At 37.9% G+C, this 25,829-nt stretch overlaps 1 protein-coding gene across 2 annotated transcripts in view; it reads right to left on the bottom strand.

Annotated features, from left to right (window-relative positions):
• AFG1L (AFG1 like ATPase) overlaps nucleotides 1-24,952 on the bottom strand; it is a 74,752-nt gene extending 49,800 nt beyond the window's left edge. Inside the window, exons 1-5 of one of the 2 annotated variants that reach the window (XM_026119952.2) lie at nucleotides 24,807-24,952; nucleotides 17,351-17,574; nucleotides 7,996-8,047; nucleotides 7,263-7,364; nucleotides 4,700-4,830 (exon numbers count right to left, since the gene is read on the bottom strand). In XM_026119952.2, the coding sequence (XP_025975737.2) occupies nucleotides 4,700-4,830; nucleotides 7,263-7,364; nucleotides 7,996-8,047; nucleotides 17,351-17,574; nucleotides 24,807-24,903 (606 nt within the window). In that variant the 5' untranslated portion in view covers nucleotides 24,904-24,952. The remainder of the gene's footprint in view (nucleotides 1-4,699; nucleotides 4,831-7,262; nucleotides 7,365-7,995; nucleotides 8,048-17,350; nucleotides 17,575-24,806) is intronic. The other variant, XM_026119954.2, reaches the window with a different exon arrangement.
• Between the last annotated feature and the right edge of the window lie 877 nt (nucleotides 24,953-25,829).

The following is a 25,829-nucleotide window of genomic DNA, read 5'->3' as shown; positions in this document are numbered from 1 at the left end:
TATAAAAGAAAACAATGAATAAAATTCTCTTACTAGTGAGAACTGTTATTTGATGCCGAATTCTAATGTTTTCGTTGTATAACAGAAAATTAACTCTCAAAAGCGCTGTCAAAAAGTAACAGCCGTTTTGAGTACAGAGATGCAAATTTATGCTCTTTTGATCTGGTACAGCTTTGGAAGGGTAGCAGAATTCTACAACATAAGCGAGCAGAAGACAGTAGCTAAAGCATTCTCATTTCTCATGTTTTTTTCTGTATCCAGCATTCACTACAACAAGGAACAAAAGCAAAGGCTACAAATTACCAATAAGGAGAGCCTGCTAATGGAGAGAACGGAGAAATGTCATTAGCATTTAAGAGAAAAGATTTTTATGACCTAGTGCTGCTTTCCATTATGACTCACTTAAGTAAAAAAAGAAAAAAATCTAATAGTTAATTTACATGTGTAAGTGCTTGAGACTCAGTCACCCACTGATTGGTGCAGTTCCATGTAATGAATGACAAACATAAGCATGTATTATCAGTAATTAGTATTAGCACAAAAATAAGAGCCTAATTTTTATTAGAGGCTTTTAATAGCATTGCAGGTTAGTAAAAACTCTCTAAATTGTAGACCGCTTTAAGTCCAAGTGATACTGATAGCATATAAATACTAACACTGAATGATCATTCAACTTACCAAAATGTAGGAATTTTATTTTTATTACCAAAACTAACAAACAGAGTTTTCAGTCACACTGCAAAATTACAGTTTCTAATTACCTGTGTATAGTTATTTGATCACTAGACAATAGCTAGTCTCATTTTATTGGCCAACCTCTGTGTTTTGAAACATCAAAATTGTAATTACAAATGGCTTAATTCTAGGGGGTTTTTTTCCAAGTGAAGACAAATTTTTAGAATGGCATAAGACTTCTGTGGTTGTAAAACAACAAAAATCCTGTTGTAAAATGTACAATAAAAATCTGTAAGCAGCAGCAATGCTTTTACAATCTTAACAACTGCTTCAGAATGGAAAAGTTCAGAGGCTTAATACTGTCACTGAAATCCTGGCTACCAAACAGTATTTGCAAAAAGAAACATTTAAGACTTAAAAAAAAAAAAAAAAAAAAAAAAAAAAAAAAAAAAAAAAAAAAAAAAAAAAAAACAAAAAAAAACACAACCATACTTTGGAACACACAAAAACTCTTTTTGACATTGTCAAGGGACATGGCTTTACACCATGATTCACTTCAAAGTACTTATATTTTGCTTCAGCTCACTTTTACAGAGGAATTTGCAACCTCAGTAATGCTTCTCTCTTTCACAGTTCTGCATTTGGTTTCCTCTGAAATATGAGCATTAACACTGCTTTTTGCTGGCACGGGTACAGAATCACTTGTCTCCATGTCTGATCTGAAAATAAATAAATTCCGCATATTCTCTCATTTTCAACAGATATTTGAAAGAAAACTCAAGTGTTTCAAGTAAGTCTCAATAGTTTCTCTGGTATTTCCTCAGGGCACAAGCAGATTTATTCCCAAGCAAGTGGGAACTCCAGCTTGACTTTCCAGCTGTCAAAGCGGACAGTAGTTTTAAGTGCAAGTCAGAGCGGTAAATGTACTGACTCTCCAGCTCTTTCCAGCTTCATTTTAATCTAGCAATTCTTTAAATGTGTGACCCAGGCTGTAGTGAAATCTGGCCATTAACTCCACTGTGGAAATCAACTGGGAAAGTCCAGAATTAGGTATGGCTCCTTATTATGAATGTTAATTTTGTCACTGTCTCAGTTGCTCTTCCAGCCACTGCACTATTTTATGACTACTTAAGCAGAAGATTTCTTATCCCAAATTCACTACCCTTTGCTAACTTTCAGAAAACTGCGACTCACCACCAGTAGGCAAAGCCTACATAGCAGTCCATGCTACAGCCAAACAGTCAAGAAATCGAGCTATTTGGAAATCTATGAACTTAGCGCATTTAGTACGTTAAGAACAAGTAGATTTTTAAAAATTAACATAAGAATGCAAAGTCCAAGAAAAACATTTTAAAGTATATTTCTTGTATTACTTTCCCACCTGTGGCCCACCAACGAAAACACAGGGTGATTTTTATAATTAAAGTGATTGATGTACCTCAAGCATGTCAGCAGGGGGAGCAGGCAACCAACCAATTTTGGGGGAAGAGAAATTACCAGAGTATCTTTCCTTAAAAGTGGTAAGAAGACAGTTTGGAAACACTGCAACACCAGTATAGGAAAGCAGAGAGCATTTATACAGGAAAATAGGTATTTACGCTAATATATAATACTACAGCAAGCAACGATGCCCCTTCATAACATCTAAGTATTTGATGTTATGGCAGTTAACTCTTCTTTCCTTCCCACTCCCCCTCCAAAAAACCTTCCCATTTCTTCATAAGTACAACTTCTCTGTATTTGGATTTTAAACCTTAAGTTTCAAAAGCCCTACATCCATGTTCACTAGATAGAGCACATGCTAAATTATGAAACAACAACAACAACCAAAATCAGAAAAAGCACTGTATTCAAAACTGAAGATGAATATATGTACAGCACCAGAAACTCAAACCATTCCTCTCTTCAATCCATGAATAAGGTTGCTGCAAGTGCATTCAACTAGAAAATATGAAAAAAGAGCTGACGAGCAATAGAAAAACCACAGCAAACTGCTGGGCATTGAAGAGTTCAAGTGCTATGCTTGTACAGGACAGCTTCTAAACTCTGCAGTGGCACTGGGGTTTTTTTGGATGACAGGAGAATTAAATACAACAAAAGAGCTTGACATAACGATCTTGCCTACCAGTGAAACAACTTCAAAACACTACTAAGCACTACTAAGCCTAAGTACAAAACACTACAAGGGGAAAGGAGGACACGTTCATTAAGCATTTATCTGTCTCCTACTTGGATCGGTACCAACAGATACCATATACAGTGATGGAGATAGGCAGATACACCCCCAAATATGCCAAATGGCATGTATGCCTTCACACATTTAAAAAGTTTAAGACTATTATGAAACTTTTTTTAGAGACGTCCATAAGAATTACAGTTAGAAAGTACATTTACTCTTAAACTTTGTTGTTATAAATTTCACTATGAACACCTGAAGTCTAAGGCAGAGATAAAACCCAAACCACAAGTTAAAGGTTTTTAGTTGAGATGCAAACAAACATATGTATAATGCTTTGAAAAGTTCCAAGAAAGTTAAAGCATTTTACAGAAAGTATTCCACCAAAATATGTTTGACACTTACAGCTGAAAGATTCCCAAAACAATTAACCCATCGCTTTTGGAAAACTGATTTTCACAGGACACTGGGTAAAAAATACAGCTCTCTCATCCTGTGTCTCAAAGAGAATTTTAAAGTGTTCTACTATTTTATATTCACGAGCATACTAAATAGAAATCAAGGTTTAATATGGGACAAAATGCTAAACAAAATATAATACCTATATTACCTATATACCTATATGTAATAGTACCATCTTCATACTTGTTGAGGTACTCATTTGCATAATTTCATAATCTACAACTCATCCTTGGTCATTAGTATAAACTAACAATCTCTAAACTAGCAGTAGATCAGGATAACGTTCTTTTAACCTACCAAAACACTGCAGGATATATCTCAAATATAACTTTTTATTAAAAGGAGACTGCAATGACTTAACACATTTTGAAACTATGGATCAAAAGATTACTCCTTGCTGCAGAATGTAGAAGTAATTGAAAACAAAAATACCTAGCTCTTTAGAGCTACAAAGCCCTGTTCGCATGAACCGATCATAAACTGGTGCACAGGCTTTTAAAATAATAATTACGAGATATAAATTGCTCTATCCATTGCAGGAATGTACTTACTAATTCAAAAGCCTAATGCAGACAATTTACACTTAATACGATTCTTCTACTTTTGAGCAATACTATAGATTTGAACAATAATACAGAACAGCTCTTATCCTGCTCTGCAGTGCCTCTCTGGACCCCAAAATCTCAGCTGATTAGAGCTGCCAAATACCTCTAACCTCTCTCCTAAAATATTCTTACAAAGCAGTTACATGCTTAAATTTGTGACATGCCCTTAAAATTCATGAGCTGTATAAAACAAATGAAACAACCAAGCTGCTTGGGCAAAGTGTATTTTAAGCAATTTATTTTTAGTTTTTATATTTATTTCAATAGAAGTTTCTTGAAATGTCAGTTATGCTGATGCAATCAGGCACTGACATGCCAAAGGCTCCAACAGCTCCGGGAAAGCATGTAGGTTGAATTTGGCAAGTTATTTCCATGTCCTTAATCACAGTAAGACTAATTGTTATGTTATATGAACTGCGGCAACGACTGACGTGCCAATCTAGTATCAGGCCACTATTGTGTTGAGCACTGTACAGACTTACCATAATGCAACAATCTCAGCCCCAAACGACTCATGAGCATCTCACCAAACTCTCATTATCTTCTACAGTGAGCAGTAACTATAGCGATAGGCAAACAGACTGCAAATAGACTTACATGGCCAACTCACATCTTATCTGTGAAAAAACAAATATCTTCAAACCTGCGAAATGACTTTTATTCTTGAACACCTGGCCAGTTATTTAACTGCTATACTAGTAGTAGCAAGCATCATATCTAAAGATAATAAATAATTTTATGACGTTTCCGTGACACCAAAGAGTAATCTCTGATTCCTTACCTGAAATTCATCAAAACATAAGAGAGAAGCTTCTTCACTTATTTCCTCTGCTACTGGTGCAATTGGGTCATATGATTTGGCCATAAATCCTGGTTTTCTTTTTGGCAAGCTCTGCTTGAGACGATGTATTCCTGAGTTGATAAAACAGAGGAAAAAAAAAATCAAACATTTATTTCTTTTTGGAAAAATATGGAAAACAAAATTGTTTAGGTAGCAAATGAAGTTACTCAGTCCAGTAGAAATGACAAATTTAGTACAACCTCAAGAAGACACAGAGGTTTAGTTTTCAATCACTTCAAGATAACTGAAAAAGGCTGACAGATTCTGTAATTTGTATTTTCTTGTTTAGAAAAATGTAAAATAAATCATCATAGAATGCTGGAGTGCTAAACACCTATTTTATTTTTAAAAAAGAATATATATTACAGTTTTATCTTGTTCCAATTCATCACCTTAATTTCAGTATCTGTTCAAAATCTGGTACTTTGTCTTATCTCCTCAGAGATCAAGAAACCCTTACAGTGTTTACAAACCAATGGCACAGCTCTGTCCACTACATGCTCTGAAAACATATTTAGAGTACATCTAGCTAAAAGAACTCAGATAAAGCAACACATTTATATTTTAAAACTTACAATAAGATGATACTGGTGTAAAAAAAGATAATGTACATACTTTACTATGTCACAGACTGCATTCTATCTGCTTAAAAATAAATATTTCATAAACAGGGATACTGCAGTAAGAGGCTAGCCTTGTTGAGATAAAATGGAAGTAGAACACAAATGACAAGAAAATCTTAACAGCGACACAACAAAGGAAAGAGGACAGAAGTAATGGTGGAAATTGTTTACACCAATAAAAGCTTCCCAAGAAAAAAAACGTAGCTGTCACAATACTTGTAAATTACAGCATTACTTAGCAACTCCAAAGTAGTTTAGGATCACAGAATTTAGAGACAGACACAACTTTTAAAAATATCTAAAACAGTATCTCAGGCAATGTAAAGCACCTTGCTGTTCCATATAAGGTCACTCCGTCAGAAAGTTTTCTGATACTTATGATCAATTTCCCTCTATAATTTTTCCTCAAAATTACTGATATATTATAAAGTTTGCCACCACAGAGCAGTTCTCCTTGGCTTTTGTATGTTATTTAGTTATCCCTTATTCAATATGCACAGGTTGAATTCAGTCTTTCCTGTTTGACATACAGCTCTCAAACAGTTTGGCTAAGATTCTTCTGGTGACTAGGTAATCAGTTGGTCATTACAGATTTGGTTGTACCAGTGCCTCAGAGAATGAACAATTACTTCCCAACCTCTCAGATTGAGCATTTCTACAATTTTTATAGGTACTCCCAAGATGTGAAGTCATCATTTTTTATTTCCCATCTTGCACAAGAGTTTTCCATTCTTCTCTCAGCATTTTATTTTCTGTTAAAGAACCCAATACTTTCCTCTGCAATCTTCATAACCCTTTTCCCATTATCAATTTGGGTTATGCACTTTTTTTTTTTTTTTACCAAAAAAAAAAAAAAAACCCAAGAGCAACAATTGAGACAGAAGCTGTACTTTTCTGTATTTTGTACTTTATTTATTCCATGTTTTTTTCTTTAATTCCTTCTGTTTTTGACCTTTTATCTTGTGCCCACTCTATCTGGTTTCATGCAAACTAAGTTTGTCAGTATCAGTTGGCTCTTTCAATCAAAAAGTATATCCAATATTGTACGTGAAGCAGTTGAGCTGAAGCTTTTCCATTAACACACAGCTCTTCAAACTGGAGAGAAGGCAACTTTGGGGTTATTTGTGTTTTAATTAATTTTTCCATTCCCCTTATACATCTTCTCTTTTCTCACATGATCTTTTTTTCTTTTAATGTGTACAGATCACAACCTACCCCTTAGCAACAAAGTGAGGAACACTAATTACTACTAAAACCCAAAACACATGAAGGAGCAACACTTGATTTTTTCCATAAAAACAAAACAAAAACTCTTTCCAGACTGGGATGGAAAGAAATATGGAGAAAGGTGGTAATGCCTAAAATAACATAACCACTTGATAAGTCACATACAATCGATAAAATTAGTCCATATCTCTGAAGCACTGATTTAGTTGTCTCTGAATTTCGATGCAACACAGAAAATTATGATGTAGCATCTACATACTTATCTGTCCTTTTCTGTGACAGCATTATGTTCCTTTCCACATTCACTTTATCATTCAGTTTTAGGAACTGTCTTCTTCAGATTGAGGGTAAGCTAATGGGTAATTGGAGAATGTTTAGTTAAGGAATTAATCTTAAATATACATCCAGTTTTCTATGCAATCAGGTATACAGAAACTTTGAGAAGAGATTCTTCAGAAATAATATCCAATTAACACCTGTCCCAGGATGACAGACAATGCTGAAGTCCTTTAACTTATTCTTTTTCTTTTCTTTTTTTTTTTGCTTAAATACTTGAAGTTACATAGAGTAATATGCATAGAAGAATGACACAGGCTTTCTTCATAGATATCATATTTCATATAGTTCTTGCAAATATCAGTGTCTGCACTTACTCTGGTGTACATCTAGCATGAAGCCATGAAAATGGACTCTCTTTTTCCTCTCTACTTCTAAGTGAGAATAGAATATGTCCATCACCATTGTCTTTCCTGTGCCTTCAAACAAAAAACAAAAACACACATCCAACAGGTAGTTAATTTAAAAACAGTATGTACTGATTACAATAATGATTGTTCATTAGCTTTGAACTAGTGAAACTATATTCTTCCACCAAATAACTAGAAAACCAGACTGGGAAGAAATGTTGCATTTTACATTTGAAAACCCCTAACAATCACATTTTTATTTTATCGTTTTAAAATTTTGATCTGTAGAGAGTTGGCCCAAAGGCTGGACAAATGGCTCCCTCTCCTAAAAAACATCCTTAGTGTTTCCTTCTCAAAAGTGAGGATGTTTGCATTCTGCATTGTTGCAATTAGACTATATAAATTCTCTCCCTGCCCCCCTCTGTTACTTCCCAAATCTTTAAATTGTATTCTTAAATATTGGTGAGTAGGTAACATGTTGGAAAAAATTCAGATATACTAAGATGGTCCAGACTGACAGTATCCAGACTAACTGCAACTGCATTAAATAACATATCATATTCTGGAAGAAAAATTCCCTGGAAGATTCATTAAACTATGTAATAATACTCTATAAACGCCAAGCTTTTAGGTAGCTTAGGATCAGAATAAGCACACGTCTACATCAAATTCCACCAGCGTTTACACAGCTGCAACTTACCAACATCTCCATAGACATAAAGACCCTTTGGAGGCTTGCTTTTTGCAAAGAGCTGCGAATCAAGAGAACAAGAATAAATATGAATACCGGGTATAACAAAAGTGAGCACACAGCTGTTGTAAAGAAGGAAAGTAGCTCCATTTAACTACCTAAGTAGGACTAGCTAGCAAAATATAACCTTGAATGAATTAGTAACTCAGAACCAGTAAGCAATCTAATGCTGTATTTGTGTGAAAACTATAAACATAAAGAGGTCAAAAGCATACGCAGTTTTGTTTAAATCAGTGTGAAAATATGACCACCTCCAGTCTTCGTACACATGCAGTTTTACCAGGACACGTACAAAATTATTAAATGTTTCCCAATCTATCGTCATCAGAACAAACCCTCGTCCTCACTAAGCCATTTGAACAAGCAGCCCTAGGAAAAAGGATGTAAAATTAAGCAGTATCACAGTACTTGCAGATATATGCTTTATATACCTATTAAAGCAGCTTAAGATATGAGATACATGGCTTAAGATATAAGCCATAAGGATTTAGATAATAAATATGGAAAATCTGGTTAGCATTCTGAGTCCCTTTCCTCTCCACTTTGAATCTTAAATGAATAATTATCTATGGTTTAGACATGATTAAAATCAATGGAGTCACAGCAAAAATGTTATTTTTATATATGAAAAGGATTAATTTCAAAGTATGTATTTTATTAATCATAATTTTTCCAATAAGTTACATTTATCTTGAATGAATACAGCTTGAGAATTTTTAATCTCTTAATCTTACTCAGTACAAATGCTGTAACGCCTGACAGTTTATTTTCTCTATTTTACTCAATAAATATATATGTTTATGGAAATGTTCGCACTAACCTCAAGATTATCAATCTGAATCCACCTCCCCCAATATTGTGCAGCCACTTCCAAGTAAAATTGTAAAAAGAAACAGTACTTAAAAAGCTGGAAATCTCAATAAAATTCTCATCAATTCATGCAGCTGAACTGACATCTACAAAAATGCTGCACAAGAGTATTCGGTTAAAGTGCTGCACTTGGAGTTCTGTGAGCAGAGCAAAAACAGGCGAAAATTAAAATTACAACCCTTTGGTCTCATTTAGAGCTGGGTAATTGCTAAACAACTTGAATCTAGAGCACTTTTCAAAATACAGTATTGTATTTAAAGAAATGGGGAAGTCTGTAGCAAAACAATAATTACAATATGAAAGAAAATATATGACCAAAAGTAGAAGGACGAATGTCTCAGGTCTATGTGCCTTTACAGTACCAGTTTATCCAGAAAATATGCAAGCATAGCTCTCATAAAAGATCCACTCATGGATTTAATTTAGAGTTATATTAATAGGATACTCAAAAATTTGTATCATCGATCTGTGGCTGAACAGGGCTTCAGATGTTCTGAAACAGTTCCATTAACAGACATGGCTGCAACTAGTTGCTAGTGCTTTAAAAGCACAGCAAGACAATTTAATTGACAAACATTTTTGTGTGCCTTTTTAAGAGCTTGCACTCATTAAAATAACTAAATGTCAAAGTTACACAGCTAAGAAAGGAGAAATGGAAAAAAATCTGTATTAGATACAAATATATAAGAATTTCTTTACTTTTAATTTGAGATTCATAAGCACACAGCCATTCTTACAAGGGGAAAGCCTATTATATAAAATCTGTTACATAAAAGGATTGTATTAAAGTGACAAAATCATGATGAATAATGAAATGAACAGTTTCACAAAGAATGACACACAGAAAAAAAGATCAATGTTTAAAGTACTGATTTATCTGTCTTTGTAAATATTATATAATCAGAACAAGCAGTAAGGCCTACATTTTTATACAGATGTTTCAACTTTAATGTGTTTATTAATTACATTTAAAAATCCTTTTAGGCAGATTTTATTCTCACTCCAATACTTACCATTTCCAGAAAACATGTTAAAGAAGAAGGTTCTTCTTGGCTAAAGGAAACAAATATAATAGCTTGGGCTCCATAAATGTCTAAATCAACTTCTGGCTGATTTTAAAAATGGAATTAGGTTTCTTTGAAGGCAGCAATTGCAAAATGATATCTAATTGCTAAAAGAAATGGAGGGATACTGGGGCAAATCTAAATGGATTTTCTGTAAGTGATCTTCCATAAAAGCAAATTTAACAGTAGAAAAATTTTTACCCTCATTGAGCAATTAAAGAAAATTACAGGAAATGGTTTTACATCCAAGCAAAACTATGTTGCCCTTCATATACTTCTGCCAGAAGTGATACTGTTGCCCCTTTTAAGGTACCCACTTCCTCAATCATGTCAGATACTGCAGAAAATAAAGAATTCATAGAAGCATTCTTATTTTTATATCTTTCATAAAGTAAAAATAAACCTGATTTGTAGATTTTTAGTACTGAAATCCAGACATACAAAATCATTCACCAGTCCTCCCAAAAATCTTGTGATGAATAAAAGAACATGGAAGAGATGGAATAAAATTTGGATGAAATTCATATCCCTCAACACAATCTATCTGAAAGTTTTGCATTGTCTAACCTAATTAACTAGGCTCCTTCTGCAGCCAAAGCAGAAAACCCACACCTACAGGTGTAGATTCATCCTATTTTAAGCTGCATGGGATTTAACTTCTATGTGGCTAAAGTTAGAGAAGATGGAAAGTAAATAACAGAATACATGAGAAACAACTGAAGTTTACAACTGGATCACGGTTTGCAGCTATTCTGCATGACCATTAAGTGGACACAACTACTTTTTTTTTTTTTTTGGTAGCGATCCTCACACATCTTTGGAAGCTTGAAAGCTGCATGAGGAAAACAGCAACTTTGGCTAGGATCTCTGATAACATTCAGTCAATGCTGTTGGCTCAAGTTAGACCAGAGCAAGCAGGCAGGCCGATCTGCTCTACTGTGTGAGAAAAGTCAGTGGCGCATGGGAGTGAAAGTGGAAGACTGGTCTTGGTACTTCAGTATTATCCAAAGATGTACTTGGGATCTCAGAGTAATTACGTTCAATTGCTTGACAACAAATTTGCTTTTGCTACAATGACAAGATTTAAGGATGTTAAAAATTGTATTTAAAATGTATGAAAGCAAAGATATTAACGGATGAGATAAAATTTGAGTCTGAAGGGGATAATTTAGAAGTCTTTAAATATACTTTCTGAATGCTCACAACATCCTACCAAATGAAAGCATCACCACAGATGTGTCAAATCCCTTCAGTTCTCAAAGTTTCTTAAGTCCTGTAACATTCTTCGCAATAACCAGTAAGCATAGCTTATGTGCTCGACTGAGTTTCATAATCACTAGTATCTGCTTACAGCAGGAGCTTCTTTTGCTTTTATAGATCTGTTGTCTTACAGATTTTCTTCAAAGTTGTTCATATATGAAAATATTTACACTTCCACAAGAAAAAACACACATCAGTGTCCACTGCTTTACAGAATTCTGTTCTACTGTCAAAACTTTTTACACATTTCTGTTTCAAAATGTCAATACCTTGCTTTATCATGTCAGACATTTTGCTTTAATTAATTGCTATTCTCTCTCCTCTAAGACATTACATTGGTCAAAACACCTCCTTCACTCTGACAACTTATTCTTTCTTCAGTATTTTTAATGATGTACAACATCTTCCCACCTCCCCCTATACTTCCTGCCTTGGATGCTAAAAGCAAGCAATTCACTTCCTGGGAAAACTCACACGCTCATTTGAGAAACTTCCAGGTGAAAATACATTTCAATATTAAGTTCATTAATTAAAATATGCAAAATACAGAAGTACCTAGACAGTAGATTAAAAAAACCTAACAAATCTGCCTCTTTCTCTCACTCTTTCAGACCTCTTTTTGGTTGCTGTTTAGCTGAAGATATTTTCAAGGTCCTGAATGGTGTTTAGCATTGTTCATACCTCTTCAAAACATGACCTCACTTATAATGGAGCTTATTTCAAGTCATTAGTACAGCAACTCAACAACTCTTAAGATGTCCCAATTGGTATTATTCTGAAAAGCTGGAGATCTGAAACAGCTACGCAAACTCTCATGGCCTTGAACTTCAATTCAGAGAAGCTCAAAATATCCCAACATACAAGGCCATCCTTTCACCAAGTCGAAGATCAAAGTCATTGTTCAAACCTGAGTAATAATTTTGAAAAACGGAAGCCTACTTGATTCACAACAACAGACTAATTGTTCCCCAACAAACTCATTTTAAGCTAATCCCCCTCCCCACAGAAAACCTGCATCATAATAAAATATATATAATTTTATTATCATGAAGGATGCAGGTTTTTTTTCTTTTTGCAAAACTACTTACTTCAGAAAAGTTTTGACTGTGAGCTAATGCAAGTTTCTCAAAAATGACGAAATGCTTCTATCGCCTATGATATTAATAACTGTTCCCTTATTTTTACAGCATTTTTATTGAATAAAACTATTCAGATAAAAAGTGACTAAAAGAACAAAGTTAAAAACAAAGCAGAACATTCTTTCAATGGTTCATAACTGCAAGTAGGTTCTAATTCTGGAGTAACTGTCATCTTAGAAGAGGCTCCTGCATTTCTATCACAGGCAATAAAATTATAAGTATCACACTAAAGAAGAGACTGAAAACTAGCTTCCCTGCTCTCTCTCCTTTTTTTCACTGCCACTTCTCAAGTACTTTCTCTTCAATGACAGAACCAGAAAAAAAGCATATATGCTTGAAATGCTGCACCTCGCTATTTTTAATTTATAAAAAAACGCCACTAGATTCTTTTGAACACAGGTGATCTCATAATAAAAAGAGGTTAGTCAAGTTTCCAGAAGCCTCCTGAGAAAGCAAAACATTGATCTACACACTATTATGTATTATTTTGTAATCAAATACAATGTCAACACTTTTATCATAAAAGCAACGGAATATCTATAGCATAATGTTTATCTTGATGTCCTAGTATATTTGAAAGCTACAAACTAACAAATCTTCATGGGAGGAGAGGGCCAACAAGCTAAACACCAACACAAGATTTAGCTGCCCCTATTCACTAGTACTTCTTGGAGACACCTTATACTAGCTACGTGAACTATTTTCACTCACAAGCCTAAATTCTGTTAAACATATTCTCACTTCAGTGAGCAGTGCTGACCACTTCTTGAAAGGAAAAGCTTTCATTCTGCTCTTCAAAAGTGAACCAAGTGTACAACAGTATCACAGACCCTGGGCTAAAAATTCACAATAGAAAAGCATGCATGAAAAAATTCACTGGATGCAGACAGAGGAACATGCCATTACGTCACTATCTACAACTGATACAGTGCTTGATGCCTATGATTTTACCAACTACTTCTTAGAGTTGTGACTCTTATTCTGAGGAAAACCTTCATTAAGAGTGTTGATTACAATTTTGCTGTAGCAAAACCTGGCCTGCACTAGCATTTAAACCCCAGTTTATTTGGCTTAAGACTTCACTATGTTCCAAAAGGAGCTCGGTTCGAGTTGATGAATAACTTCCCCAAAGATAGCAGAAGAGAAACAGAAAGGCTGTTATTTGCGCTTCTCCATCATGGACCATGATTTGATTTAATTACACAAGCTAGCAGGCTTTTATCAGAATTACACAAAACCTACTGCTCGCCTCCTTTTCTGGGGTTCTCATGTGCAACATCATAGTGCTCAACCTGGTCATCAATCTTGTGAAGATTTTCACACAGATACCAAGTGCTACAAGAAAAACTCAAAGTGCAACAACTCTTATTCCAAGAGCAAGTAGTTCTACAGCCACCTTTTATGAAGTGAAGGCAGCGTTATTTTCCCGATATCAGAGTCATGTGACAATATTTTAAAGCTGATTCAAATTTAAAGCATGGAACTGAAGGAATATTAAATGAAAGAGTGGGCTATTTTAAAGGAAGTAGTGACCACCGTGTTCACCCCCTAACACAATGGCATTTGACTTTTTGATTTTAAGAAAATGTCAGTTAGGATGGCTTTACTGCAGTTAGCACTGTTATACAGAAACATAATACTATCACAATCTCCTAAATAAGACCAGTATTACTTCTGTTCTGTGCAAGAGAGACTTTCTTCCCTATTCATGCTTCCCAATTAAAGGAACAGTAAATAACAAACCGACGTAATGCTACTGATCTACAAAGCCCTTACAAGACACCTGCTGTAACAACGATAATGACTCAGGGAACTCTGGTCAACCCAAGTCAGTCCTAAAAGTTGTTCTCTGATGGTGAGTTCGTAGAACAGAAAGTCCAAATGTCCGAAACAGTTTACCAGTAGAGATGAGAATGCTAACCTACTGATCCTTGGCTTGCACAGTAAGAGCAAGCCCTTGGTCACAACATTTTTCCAAAGAATGAAAGCAAACCAAAGTTTGGCAGTATGCCCAGAAGATAATGTAGCAGCAAGTCAAATAACCGGCTTCCTTTTGAGTGCTCTCCTCCTTCACAATTCAGGTACAGTGTATGGGGACAATTTTGAGATAAGCAATTTAAAAGGCTATGAGCCCAAGATGGAAACTGGAAAGAAACCTAAGAGAGAAAAAAAAAATTTCCACATGAAGCATCCTCCTGATATAAGTCTCTGGCATGTTAGATTATGTTTACGAAAGTAGTTTGCTTAATCGAGGACAGTAAAGGAGGTTTATGTATTCAGCTTGATCTCCTTATACTCAGGGGAAAACAGTACCTTTGAGCTGTATCACCATATTGGTTTAGATAACACAGGTAAGCAATACCTATTTTTGAAAAAAGGGATCCCTCCCTCCCTCCCTCCCCCCCCCCTTTTTTTTTAAACTTTATTTGCTGCTTGCCTAAATCTAGTCAGGAGTCTGGTTTAGGCTCAAGAGTTAGCCTACAAAGACATCAAGACAACGTGGATACTTAGGTAAACATCCACATACAATGAAATAAATGCTTCCAAATACCATAATCGTACACTCCTCAGAATGTATCTGCCATTTTTACACTGTTTCTGTATTTTTAATAGTTTTTAATCATAGAAATCCAAAATATAAAAAGGTAAGTAATGTGATGGGCTGACCAGCCAGCTGTAGAAGGCAAAAATAGAGCTAAGCAATTGTTTGGAGAGTAATTCCTGTTTCAGAGTTAGAAACATAGAATCATTTAGGTTGGAAAGGACCTCAGGAGACACGTAGTCTAACCCTCTGCTCAAAGCTGGGCTAATTTCTTCCACAACAGAACTTGCAAAGACACACTCACTGCTCTTTAGGATCTTGCCTTAGCACTTTGCTTCCTGTACTTCATCACTCTTGTGTATTTCCTTCCAGAGGGTCTACCTTCTGCTCCATGAAAAATATTTCACATTCAAGCTTCTTCTCTCACCGTACCTCCTTCCTAGGTATCTATTCTGCTTCCTTTCATCAAGGGGCAGGAAAAGATTTATGGTATTTCCAGTGAGGGATATGATTAGCAAATAAATGATCTCCAACTACAAATCTTATTCTAAAGCATTCAAGGGATGTAAGAGGCAGTCTGATACGCAAACACATTTCTCAAGGCTCCACACCCTGATACACTTGCCTGTTTGAAACAAGCACATCAGTAGCCATTTACAAGTGTAATACTCACTCTCATAGCAATCTTTACTTTTTTCATCTCTTGAAGCTAATATACAGTACATCGCAAGAGCCTTGGAGTAGTAACATGTCATTTGGTGCCTAAGGGGTAGAGGACGCCCTATCGTTTAGCTGCACTTGAGGCCTGCAGGATTTGGCATCTCTAATCTCATGCAACACCACTTGGACTTGCCACATGGACAAAATGTAGTAGCTGTGTCATGTAATAGGAGAATTTGGGGTTATAATAGGAAGTATACAGTCAAGTAACAAATCCAATCAGTTAGATATTTAGACTTATGCCCATAAGATGAGGGGTGCTGCACAAAGAATGTTGAGAGAGGTTGACACGCACAGAGATTTATTAGCAGGGTCTGCAGCTACATAGCATACATTGACTGCAATGATAAAAGCTACTTTGACAGAAAAATAAAAATAGAAGTGGGGCAAGAGAAAGACACAAAAGGAAAACTCCCAGTGGCTGGCTGGGAACAGCAGTGACAGGTCCCAAATGACTGCCCTCCTCGGGGCAGGGTGTTGTCTCTCCATCACAGCAGAAGTGATGGTCAAGACGATGACAGTGAGGGTGATTTTTGCCATACTTTTCTTGGCACTAAACACTTTTCATCAGGACCCACTCAAAAGCTCTATTGGGTGTTCCCATTTAGGATGCTATTTGTGCTGACTGGAGTATTCTAACCAGGTGAAAATGGTGCACATTTGTTGGTTGTTAAGCTTCTGTACACACTTACTACTGGCTAACATTTACTGAGTATCTAAATAACTAGTACCTGCCTTGGTGAGCTCTATCTTTGGCTTTCTCTGCTAAAAACTAAAATCTACAAAACATGAAGCAAGGAAAGTGGAGCAAAAGAGGGGTGTTTCTCACGCCTATTCCAGGAGCTTCCCATGAGAACCTGCCATAACAACGCTATCAGGGTTTGCAGGTGCAAGGCCACAAGAGCAACAATCCGAGAATAACAGCATGAGAACAATAAATGAAAAATACTGCCACAGAGGCTCTGGGAAACACTGCCTCAATAGCTTCAAGGAAACATTACAGAGCTGCAAACAGAGCAGGCCCTTAGCGTTACTAAGGGTAAGGCACTGTTTGACAGGGGTACGCTTGAACTTTTAATACTATGAGAAGAGTCTGTGATGCCCAAAAATAAGCAACCGGGGTACACAGATGCACACCACACCACTGTCTTTTTCCCTCGCCTCAGCTGGGACTTAGAACACCGGAAGGAATGGACATTTTTAAACAAGCCATGTCTGATCTATATTATAATGTTTCATAAGCTAAATAATTAAACTTTAGATTATTTAGACTCTGCTTGCTAATTTCACTTATATTCATGGAAAAGTCTGCTAGAACACAAAACACTGATGTTCAGCATGTGTAACCCAACTACACAAAAATTATACCAGCAGTTGAGAGTTAAAATCTGGTCTAAGCCTTTCTCTCCTATATCCGAATGGTAAAAATTCATTTTTAAAATGGCAAAAAAGGCAAAAAGCAGATGTAATCAAAGTCATACTTGATTTTCTTTCAAAATTATTTAAATATTAAGTTGGTTGCTGTCAGAGTGCCACTGGCATTTTGCAAACCAAAGAACAGAACTCCCCAAATGAAAAAGTGATCTGTTCATAAAGACCCAGCTGCAGAACTAAGGCCCAAGTTAATGACAGAAACTGATATATTTTTAAGCACATTCTTATGAGAAAGCATAAATTTAAAAATAAATTTGCATCATCACAAGCCTCACCTTTGAGAGAAAATATTTTGAACTTATGCTGTAGCCTTTAAGGCTCTCATGCAACTTCTGTAGGCGCTGCACAACTCTTCTTTGTTGCTCATCCTTCTTCAGCTCTTCTTGTTCAATCAGAAAGTTGTAATGTTCTAAAGGTCCACTGCAAGCCAACAAGGCTCTAGAGTTAGCATCTGTAAGAGTACCGGGGGCTGTCTTCTCATCCCCCTGACCTGTATATGCTGTAAAATGAAAAGCAGAGTATTAATAAGGAACTTTTGAAAAGCATCCTCTTATATTCATAACATTTTAACAATTTATGCCATGCCAGATATACATTACTTACCTATACAACCATTTTAGTATGTTACTCCTAGTTTTTCATTAAATAAACTTCCTCCTATAAGACACCTTTAGTAGTTTTAACATTTGTTCATGAACAAACACACACAAAAACAAGCCCAGCTGGAGAGCTGGTAAAAGATTTGGAAATACTGTTGCAAGGAGAGGTTTTCATGTATTTGTTGCAAATTGGGGCAAAACGATTTAAAAATTCCAACGAAGTATTTTTCTGAATAGATGAATCCTTCTGAGAGAGGAGGGCTGATCTAGGCAAAGAGGGTTTAAAAGCCAGTGAACAGGAGAGCAAAACAGGAGAGTTCTGTAAGGAAATTTAAGGAGTCAGCAAAACCACAGCAAGCAAAACAACAGCTGCCCTGCAATGTGCTGCCATAGCTTCTACCTAAGCATGCCTAAGCAGAAATTCTGCTGTTGGAAGCCAGCTCAAACTATTGAAGTAAACTATTAGGAAGTAAACACTAATTCCTCAGGAACAGCGTAAAATCAAGAGTTTTCCTCTCTGATCAGCTAACGTACTGGGTGGGTAGACAAGAGGCATCTTAATTGCAGTAACATTATGTCACACAGCATTCTTATGTGTAAAGTAGGAAAATAAGGTCTAAAGGAAACAGCTTTTGATGGGGTATAAAACCAGCTAGAAAGACTACGCTTCAGGAATTGTTACAGTTAAGACATGCAGTTAGGACAGATGCATTGATCAGAGATTCAGAAAGGGCTCAGAATCTCAACTTGGTGCAATTCTGCATTTCCATTCATGACTTCTATAGGTCAAAATAAAGTACACAAACGGAGCACACAAGTAGCACCAAGCCAGAGCACTTGCATCCCCTTCCTGAAAGGCAAGGCAATTCTGACATATTGGACAGTTTACTGCAAACAGGATGCAATTCAATAAAGATAAACATGAAGTACTATGCTTCGGATGAATAAATAAGTGAACTTAAGAGCTGGGAATTGACCAGCTAAAGAGCACCTACGTAGAAAAGGATCTAGGGGCTACAGTGCGTCACAAACTGACAGTAAGACATCATAACGCTACTGGGAAAAAAAAGCCAAATACACTGAGATGTACATATGGGGGCAATATAAACACACATGGAATAACTCTGTTGTTATGCTCAATAAGCAAAGGGAGTAAGATCTCCTCTGGAACACACTTTTCAATTTTCTCACCATATTTCATGGAAGATACAGACTAAATGAGAGAGACTAGAAGACTATTCAAAGCGGTATTTGTTAAACCATGGGTCACAACCCACTGAGAAGTTGTAAGAGGGCTCTAAGAGGCACAAGAGGAGTTTTAAATTGCTATAAAAATAGTACGAAATGAATTCAGTTATAAAAAGAAAAAAATAATATTGAACAATAAAACAAAATTATGTTTATTTATTGCTAGTAACACCTTAGTTTCTCTAAAGCAACACAGTCACTGTTTACATCTGCAGCCAATAATTATACCAAATTCTCCTGCCCTAAAGGAACTGAGTTACTGCTATGAATTAAAAGTAATTAGCTCATCTCAAGCTAGAAAGATCACAAAGTCTGTGATTGCAAAAATTGAGCAAAACATTCAGAGAAGCGAAGACTAAAGAAAAGCATAATAGGTATCACCAGATACATAAAAGGGTACTGAGAAAAGGAAAAAAGAAATAAACTGTAAACCTAATTAAAGCAATGAAACAGATTATTAGTCTAGAAGTTGCAAAACCCTAACTGCTGGACGGGGATTTTAAGAATAAGTTTCACAAACATCCATCAGGAACAGGTTAGTGATAGCTTACATGGCCCTGAATGGAGGGGGAGAGAGAAACAGATGATCTTTCAAAGTGTCCTGAGCTTATTTTTCCACCATTCTATTCCTATATAAAGTGAACCTGGATCCTGTGATGCGTACCTCAAAACTATCCATGCCTTTGCAACATATAGAGCTTTTCTCATTCTGAGAGCTCCAATCCGAGGGAAAACCCAGTATGCCATTATATCTATAAGGCCTCAAGTTCCTACTGTTTACCACAAGCTTAGATGAAAAAAACCCAAAAGCTGATTTAGAGATAAGAAAGGGTTTGGAGCTCATGAATTTCTTGGACATGGACAAAGCACACTTGTTAGGACTGCTGAGAAGTATGTTTTTTTGTTTCAGATTACAGGTACTTACAGCTAACTGTCCCAGGAGCGTGAAGAAAATACTTCATTAACAGACGACAGAGATGGAGAGTATGTTCAAGTGATGACAGAGGGTGTCATGGGACAAATTACTCACGGTACTCACTGTTTTCCCAAAATAATATTCAGTGTTGGAATTTAAATATAAAAAGGGGATACACTGTTATATCTTCACCAGGAGAAGAACAGTAGCTGCAGATTGATAAATTCAGACTTGTAGCCGCAAAACAAGGGCATGTGCCGGGGGGAAGAAAGCATGTAACGGAGTTAGAGGGAAGTCAGTCAACAGAAGAGCTATTCAAGTGAATAAACTCTCCTAAAAGAGACAGAAAAAAATTGTGGGTCATCCATTCTAACCTGCATTTTGTGGGACAGATTACTAAATCTTTCACACTACTATACTTGGTAATCTATTCCTAGACCAATAAAAAGAAGGAACTTTTAGAAATTTTAATACATCACAAAAGAATACAAGACTACTTTTACCTTCTATAATTTTAGATGGATTCCTATTTAACAGTAGTTCCCTCGCTTGCATACAACTCAATGGTTTAATAGGAGTCCTATAACCTTTTCTTCTATAGCCTTTCTTGCAAAAACTAGGTTCGTGTGCATCTCTTCCCTTGCACTATCTAAGCTTTGCATTGCAAACAACTGTCACTCGTTTTTATTAATTCCCTTCTGCAATCCTTAAATATGTCACACATAGAAAAAGCATTTTAATCTTCATGAAAAGTTCTCGATATGACTACCATAAAGTGCAAAGCCAATTCACGATTCACTTAGTTTTACATAAGACAGTGTAAAACTAATGAGAAACACATTTAATAAAAGCAAACTATCTTTCGCATCTCCAGGGTGCATGACAGCGTTAGATACTGTCACCTTTAGCCTGATATTCACTGCTTCTTAAGGAGTCACCACCAGGTTGTAACTTTTTATTAAAAATCTGTTTCTAAATCATAAATATTCAAACGTAATCTCATTTTATTTCAATTGGCATAATTACCTGCTTGCACTCGCCTGCCTATTTGCCTATCCAAGCATCACAGACCAAATTGCAGTAAAGACCTACTGTGATACAAACAAAAAATATCCTGCCTTGGAGAAATCACTAAAGCCAACAAGAACATATTAATGTATAAATGCTTTAATGAAAATACCAATCTGAAACTATAAAATTTCCCTTAAAGTGAGGAACTGTATAATTCTTCAGTGAACAAGCTTTAATTTGTGACTGAAAGGATAAGTGCCTAAATAAAAATATTTAAAGTGTTCATAAATTTGGTGACCCTTTGCTCTGGAAAGGACAGCAAATTGAAAAACTAATCAGCCTACTGTCAACTTTTCCTACAGCCACTTAGAACTTTGGTCTGAGATGACACAGGAAAAAGGCATGCGAGTTTCAGTGATACTGCTTATTAAAGCAATAGTCGCAGCTGAGGCAACCACTAGAGTTATTTCTGTGAGAAGATAATCTGAAATGGAAGCTAGATTGTGGCTTATCAAAAAACAGATCTTGACAGCAGCCAGGAGCAAAGAAGGGTAACTGAGATACACACCACTCTCTCTCCCTGGTGACCTTTGTTTCCTCGTAGTTGGATTTCATTATGTAAGGTTTTGAACTGTAACATCTAAAATCTGACAAAAAAGAACTCACTTGATGAATTCCAGCAAGCCCCCATCTCCCTCATATTTGAGGGCCTGGAAAAAGAAAAAAAAAGAGCCTGGGTTTCCCTAATGCATCTTTCCTATTTTTTGTCTTTCTTTTACTGCAGAAACTGACACCTCAAAAGCCCACAGATTAATAAATTCAAAGTCATGCAAAAGATTTCATGTGTTTAAAATGATTATTCACTACCGAAGAAAAGAATTGTCATACTTCCACACAGCAAAACTAAAATTTGGTCTGCAAGATTCCTTACCACAATAGACTAAATATCTTTTAAACATGTGATTAGAACCGTAGCCTGAAATGCAATGCAATGTAAGGATAAAAGGAAAACCATGAGAGGTATATAGCATCCAGCTAAAGAAGCAAAGGTCAAACAAATAGAACTTAACTCCTTTTACTGCAAAAGGCGAGTCATGGTTCAGACTACACTATTCACCTCACTAGAGGGTGAGTGACCTATAGCACACATGAAAATATTTATTATTAATTTGGGAAACTTAAGTAAGCAGTTCGAGAAACTGATAATGAAAAAAAATTGCCTTTGCTGTAAGTTTCAAACCACTCCATCCCGAGAATGATCAGTAGTTTTCACTCATGGAGATTAAGGCTGAAAGAAAACATCAACCTTTCTCACTATTAGGGACAGTAAGTTTGTCTAATTATCCTTAGCTACAGCCAAGAATTATGTTTGATTACAGGATATTTTGGTGAAAATATTCTGAAGACATAAGAGACTGAGAATTAAACATTTCCTATGCTACATCATCCTAATGGTTAATCACTATTTGTCTTACCAATACAAAAATTTCCAACTAATAATTGTTTGAGAATTGCATCTAAACCAAACTCTTTTCCCTGAGATTGCAACTGCACCAAAGTTAACACACCAAAATCACCCAAGTGCCACCTCTGCTGACAGCCACAACCAAAAAGCTGGAAGAGCTTCTGCTAAACCAGCGTTAAGGCACAGTGCCAATATAGGAAACACATCTGTTTCATTACTGCTCTGCAGACAGGATTCCATCTCAAGAGCTTTTCACAAACACTGGAATTAGCGTGGAAAAAAATGTAATAGAAAACAACTTCTATAAACTGTCCTTGTCTTCAGCAATCCAAGCAGAAGTTCAGAATCTGAATTCGAGTCAAACTGCTGCAAACCCGCAAACCCCTAATGTAAAGCTGCTAAAATTGCTTGTGAAACACAGCTGCCATGACAGAAGAAAGGGACTTCGAAGTTACAGGGCACTTTGATTAACAGGCAGATGGTGGTACCAGACACCTTGCTAAACTCATAATTAAGTTGATAACAAAACTGTTGCTAAATCTTTCCTTCTTAGATGGTACTACAGCGATGGGGAAAGACAATGGTACAGTCTTGTAGCTCCAAAGGTTATTTTCCTGCAGGAGAATGGGAGTGAAGGTCAGATCAGAGAAGACAAGCTTTTTGCACTGCTAGTATCTCTAGGTGGTAATAACGCTCTCTTGTCTCATCTATTACTAAACATGTGCAAGTTTTTGCAAAATCGATCTCAAACATGTAAACTGTCACATGGAGTATAAGGATTTGCATAGGTTAAGCACATGCATTAAAGTTAAGCACACGCCTAAGTCTTCAGAGGAACAAAGCTAATAGCCAAAGAAAGTGGCTAAAGCCACTGAATTTGCCATTTTATAAAACAGCAATATGTTCTCAATTAAATTAATCTACACATATTGAAAGTGTTAGGCCAGTATCAAATAAAATCAAATAAAAAAGAACATACTCAACTATAGTACTGATTGAACTGCTTATTTAATCAGCAAATCTATTTTCAGTCTGATTTCCTGAGGATATAAGCACTGTACCATCACAATACAATGTGTGTATATGAACACTTAACAGTCCTCCCAAACATAACCTTCAGACCCACTGACTAACTTCAGTGTATTTCAGACCTCTGTGCACCCCCAATTTTAATTGAATTCTTCCATTTTTGTAAGATTCTGGCAGAGGACAAATGGTTTCCACAAATGAACCAAAAAAAAAAAAACACAAAAGCCATCACCTTCTAAGACAAGTCTGGAATTAACAAAGCCTAACTTCCTACTAACATGTATATTGTACTGACTTTTTAGGTAAGTCATTTTGGCTACCAGATAAAGCTCTGCCATTACTACACATCAGAGGATCCCTGTGGGGAATAAGTCACTGTAACTACTCTAAACACTGTACAAGTTTCAGTCCACATTTGCACTTTGTTGGACACCAAAGAACTCATCCCTCTGTCAGGTTTTCTCTCCCATTTGCATTATTTGGTGTCCAGCGAGATGTGAATTCTGCCTAAAGCTGTGCCTGCAGTTGGGATATCCGCAATGCCACTCCCCTCCGTGAGCTCTCTGGTGTTTAACAGCAGATGAGTTCACGATGCAACCACATGTAATTTATTTAAAAAGGCAATCAACTAAACTCTTATTTGTTGGAGGACAAACATCATTAATTCTGGAAGTCACAAAACTATTTATTAATTTCCCACAAGTCTTCCAGCTGGTCTCCAGCACCCAGGAGCGCCTCAGCAGCTCTACCTTGCAGCAAAATGCCCTGCCGCTTACCTGTGCTAGCATTGAGAGCACTAACTGGGGCAAGGACTTTGTCATGTGGTGTGCTTGAACTGCAAAACGCAGAAGAGGGAGAGGGTGGACAGACGTGAACTGCTTGAGTGGGACAGCACGGATACGCATGACGGCAGCTAACGACTCAAGATACTTTAAGGCAGGTTGAAGACAACAGGTCTTTCGGTCTTGCAACAGTACAAGAAACTCTTTGCCAGGCACGAGAGGAAGCCGGAGAAGAGGGAGCCAGTTACAAGAGGTAACGCTGGGAGAGGGGAGGAAGAAGCCCCTTCTGTACGAGCTGAGGGCCAAAAGCCCGCGGCCGGCGGCACAGGCCAGGCCAGGCCAGGCCAGTGGTGAAGGGCGGGGGGGGGACCGCAACGGCCCCCCCCCCCCCCCCGCCTCTCGCGGCCGCTGCCCGCCGAGGCGCCCTAGCCCGGGCAGCGAAGGCGCTTCCCTGGGCCCGGCAGGCCGCGCTGCCGCCTCTGCGCCTCGGGAGCCGGCAGCAGCCTCCCCGCGGCGACCGGGCGCAGCTCCGCGGCGGAGCACAGCACCGGCAGCCCCCCTCCCGGCTCAGCCAAGCCGCTGCCGGCGGCGCCGGTCGCTCTCCCTTCGCCCCGCTCCGGCCATGGCGAAGGGCCGTCCCCGGCAGCCATGGCGGCCCCCCTCGCCGCTGGCGGTACTGACCTCTCCGCAGGGTCGGCGGCGGCAGGCGGGCGCCGCGCCGCGCCGCAGCTCGCAGCAGGCAGCGCGCAGTAACCACGAGCAACACGGGCGCCGCCATCTTCCCCGGCGCGGCGGCGCGGGGCGCGCTGGGAAATGGAGTCCCGCGGCCCCTCGTCGCCGCCGCTGCGGAGGCCCGCGGTTGCTGCGTGTCTCCGAGGCGGAGGGGCTCAGTCCGGCCGGGGGGGCTCAACCCAGCCCCCCTCACCCGCTTTCCCCCTCCGTCCCCGCCGAGGCGGGGCAGCCCCCCGGGGGGGGGGGGGGGGACGAGGCCGCCGAGCGGGAGAGGGGAGCGGGGGCGGCGAGGCCGAGCAGGCCTGGCCCGCCCAACGGCTGCTTCCCTGCTGCAGCCTCTGCCACCGCTTGGCACAAATTGTGCTTCTGCCACGGACCCACTCAGCGCCAAACTGGGGCAATTTGCAGTACTTTACTGCTCCTGTCCACTTACTCAGATTTTCCAAACAACTTACACGTCACATGTAATTTGTGTCGTTTTATACCAGGACTGAGGGTGATGCCGCAGCTTTCAGGAAAGCTGCACCTGCTTTACCGAACCTGCCTTTAACTCGGAGGAGTTAGCAAAATTGAATTTGCATTTGCCGATGTTTTCCAGTTTGTTATTTTTAATTTTTAAATGTGTGGCCTGTGAAATACAAGGACTAACATTCCCGACCAGAGGCAGGCCCATGTACACATTAACTGCACAAATACATGTCACACAGATGAACATTAGTTTCATGTTACACTGCAAGGGCAAGTTACAATGACAAAAAAGTACATTTTCCTACAGATAACGCAAAGCGCCCAGGCTGATCCCGCTGTGTGTGGCCAGCATGTACTAAGCAAGGCTTCTGCCTGGTGGAATCAGCTCAGGTACCCTCCCAGCAGCTGACTACTGCGTTTTTTAGGGAGCTGGCTACCTCATCCTAGCACCTAGATTTTGACAACAAAGGTCTTTTGAGAGAATGACATAATGCAAAAAGCCAA

This window comes from Dromaius novaehollandiae, chromosome 3, assembly GCF_036370855.1.
Source record: "Dromaius novaehollandiae isolate bDroNov1 chromosome 3, bDroNov1.hap1, whole genome shotgun sequence".
Lineage (NCBI taxonomy): Eukaryota > Metazoa > Chordata > Aves > Casuariiformes > Dromaiidae > Dromaius > Dromaius novaehollandiae.
This window is presented reverse-complemented; position numbering and strand designations above follow the sequence as displayed.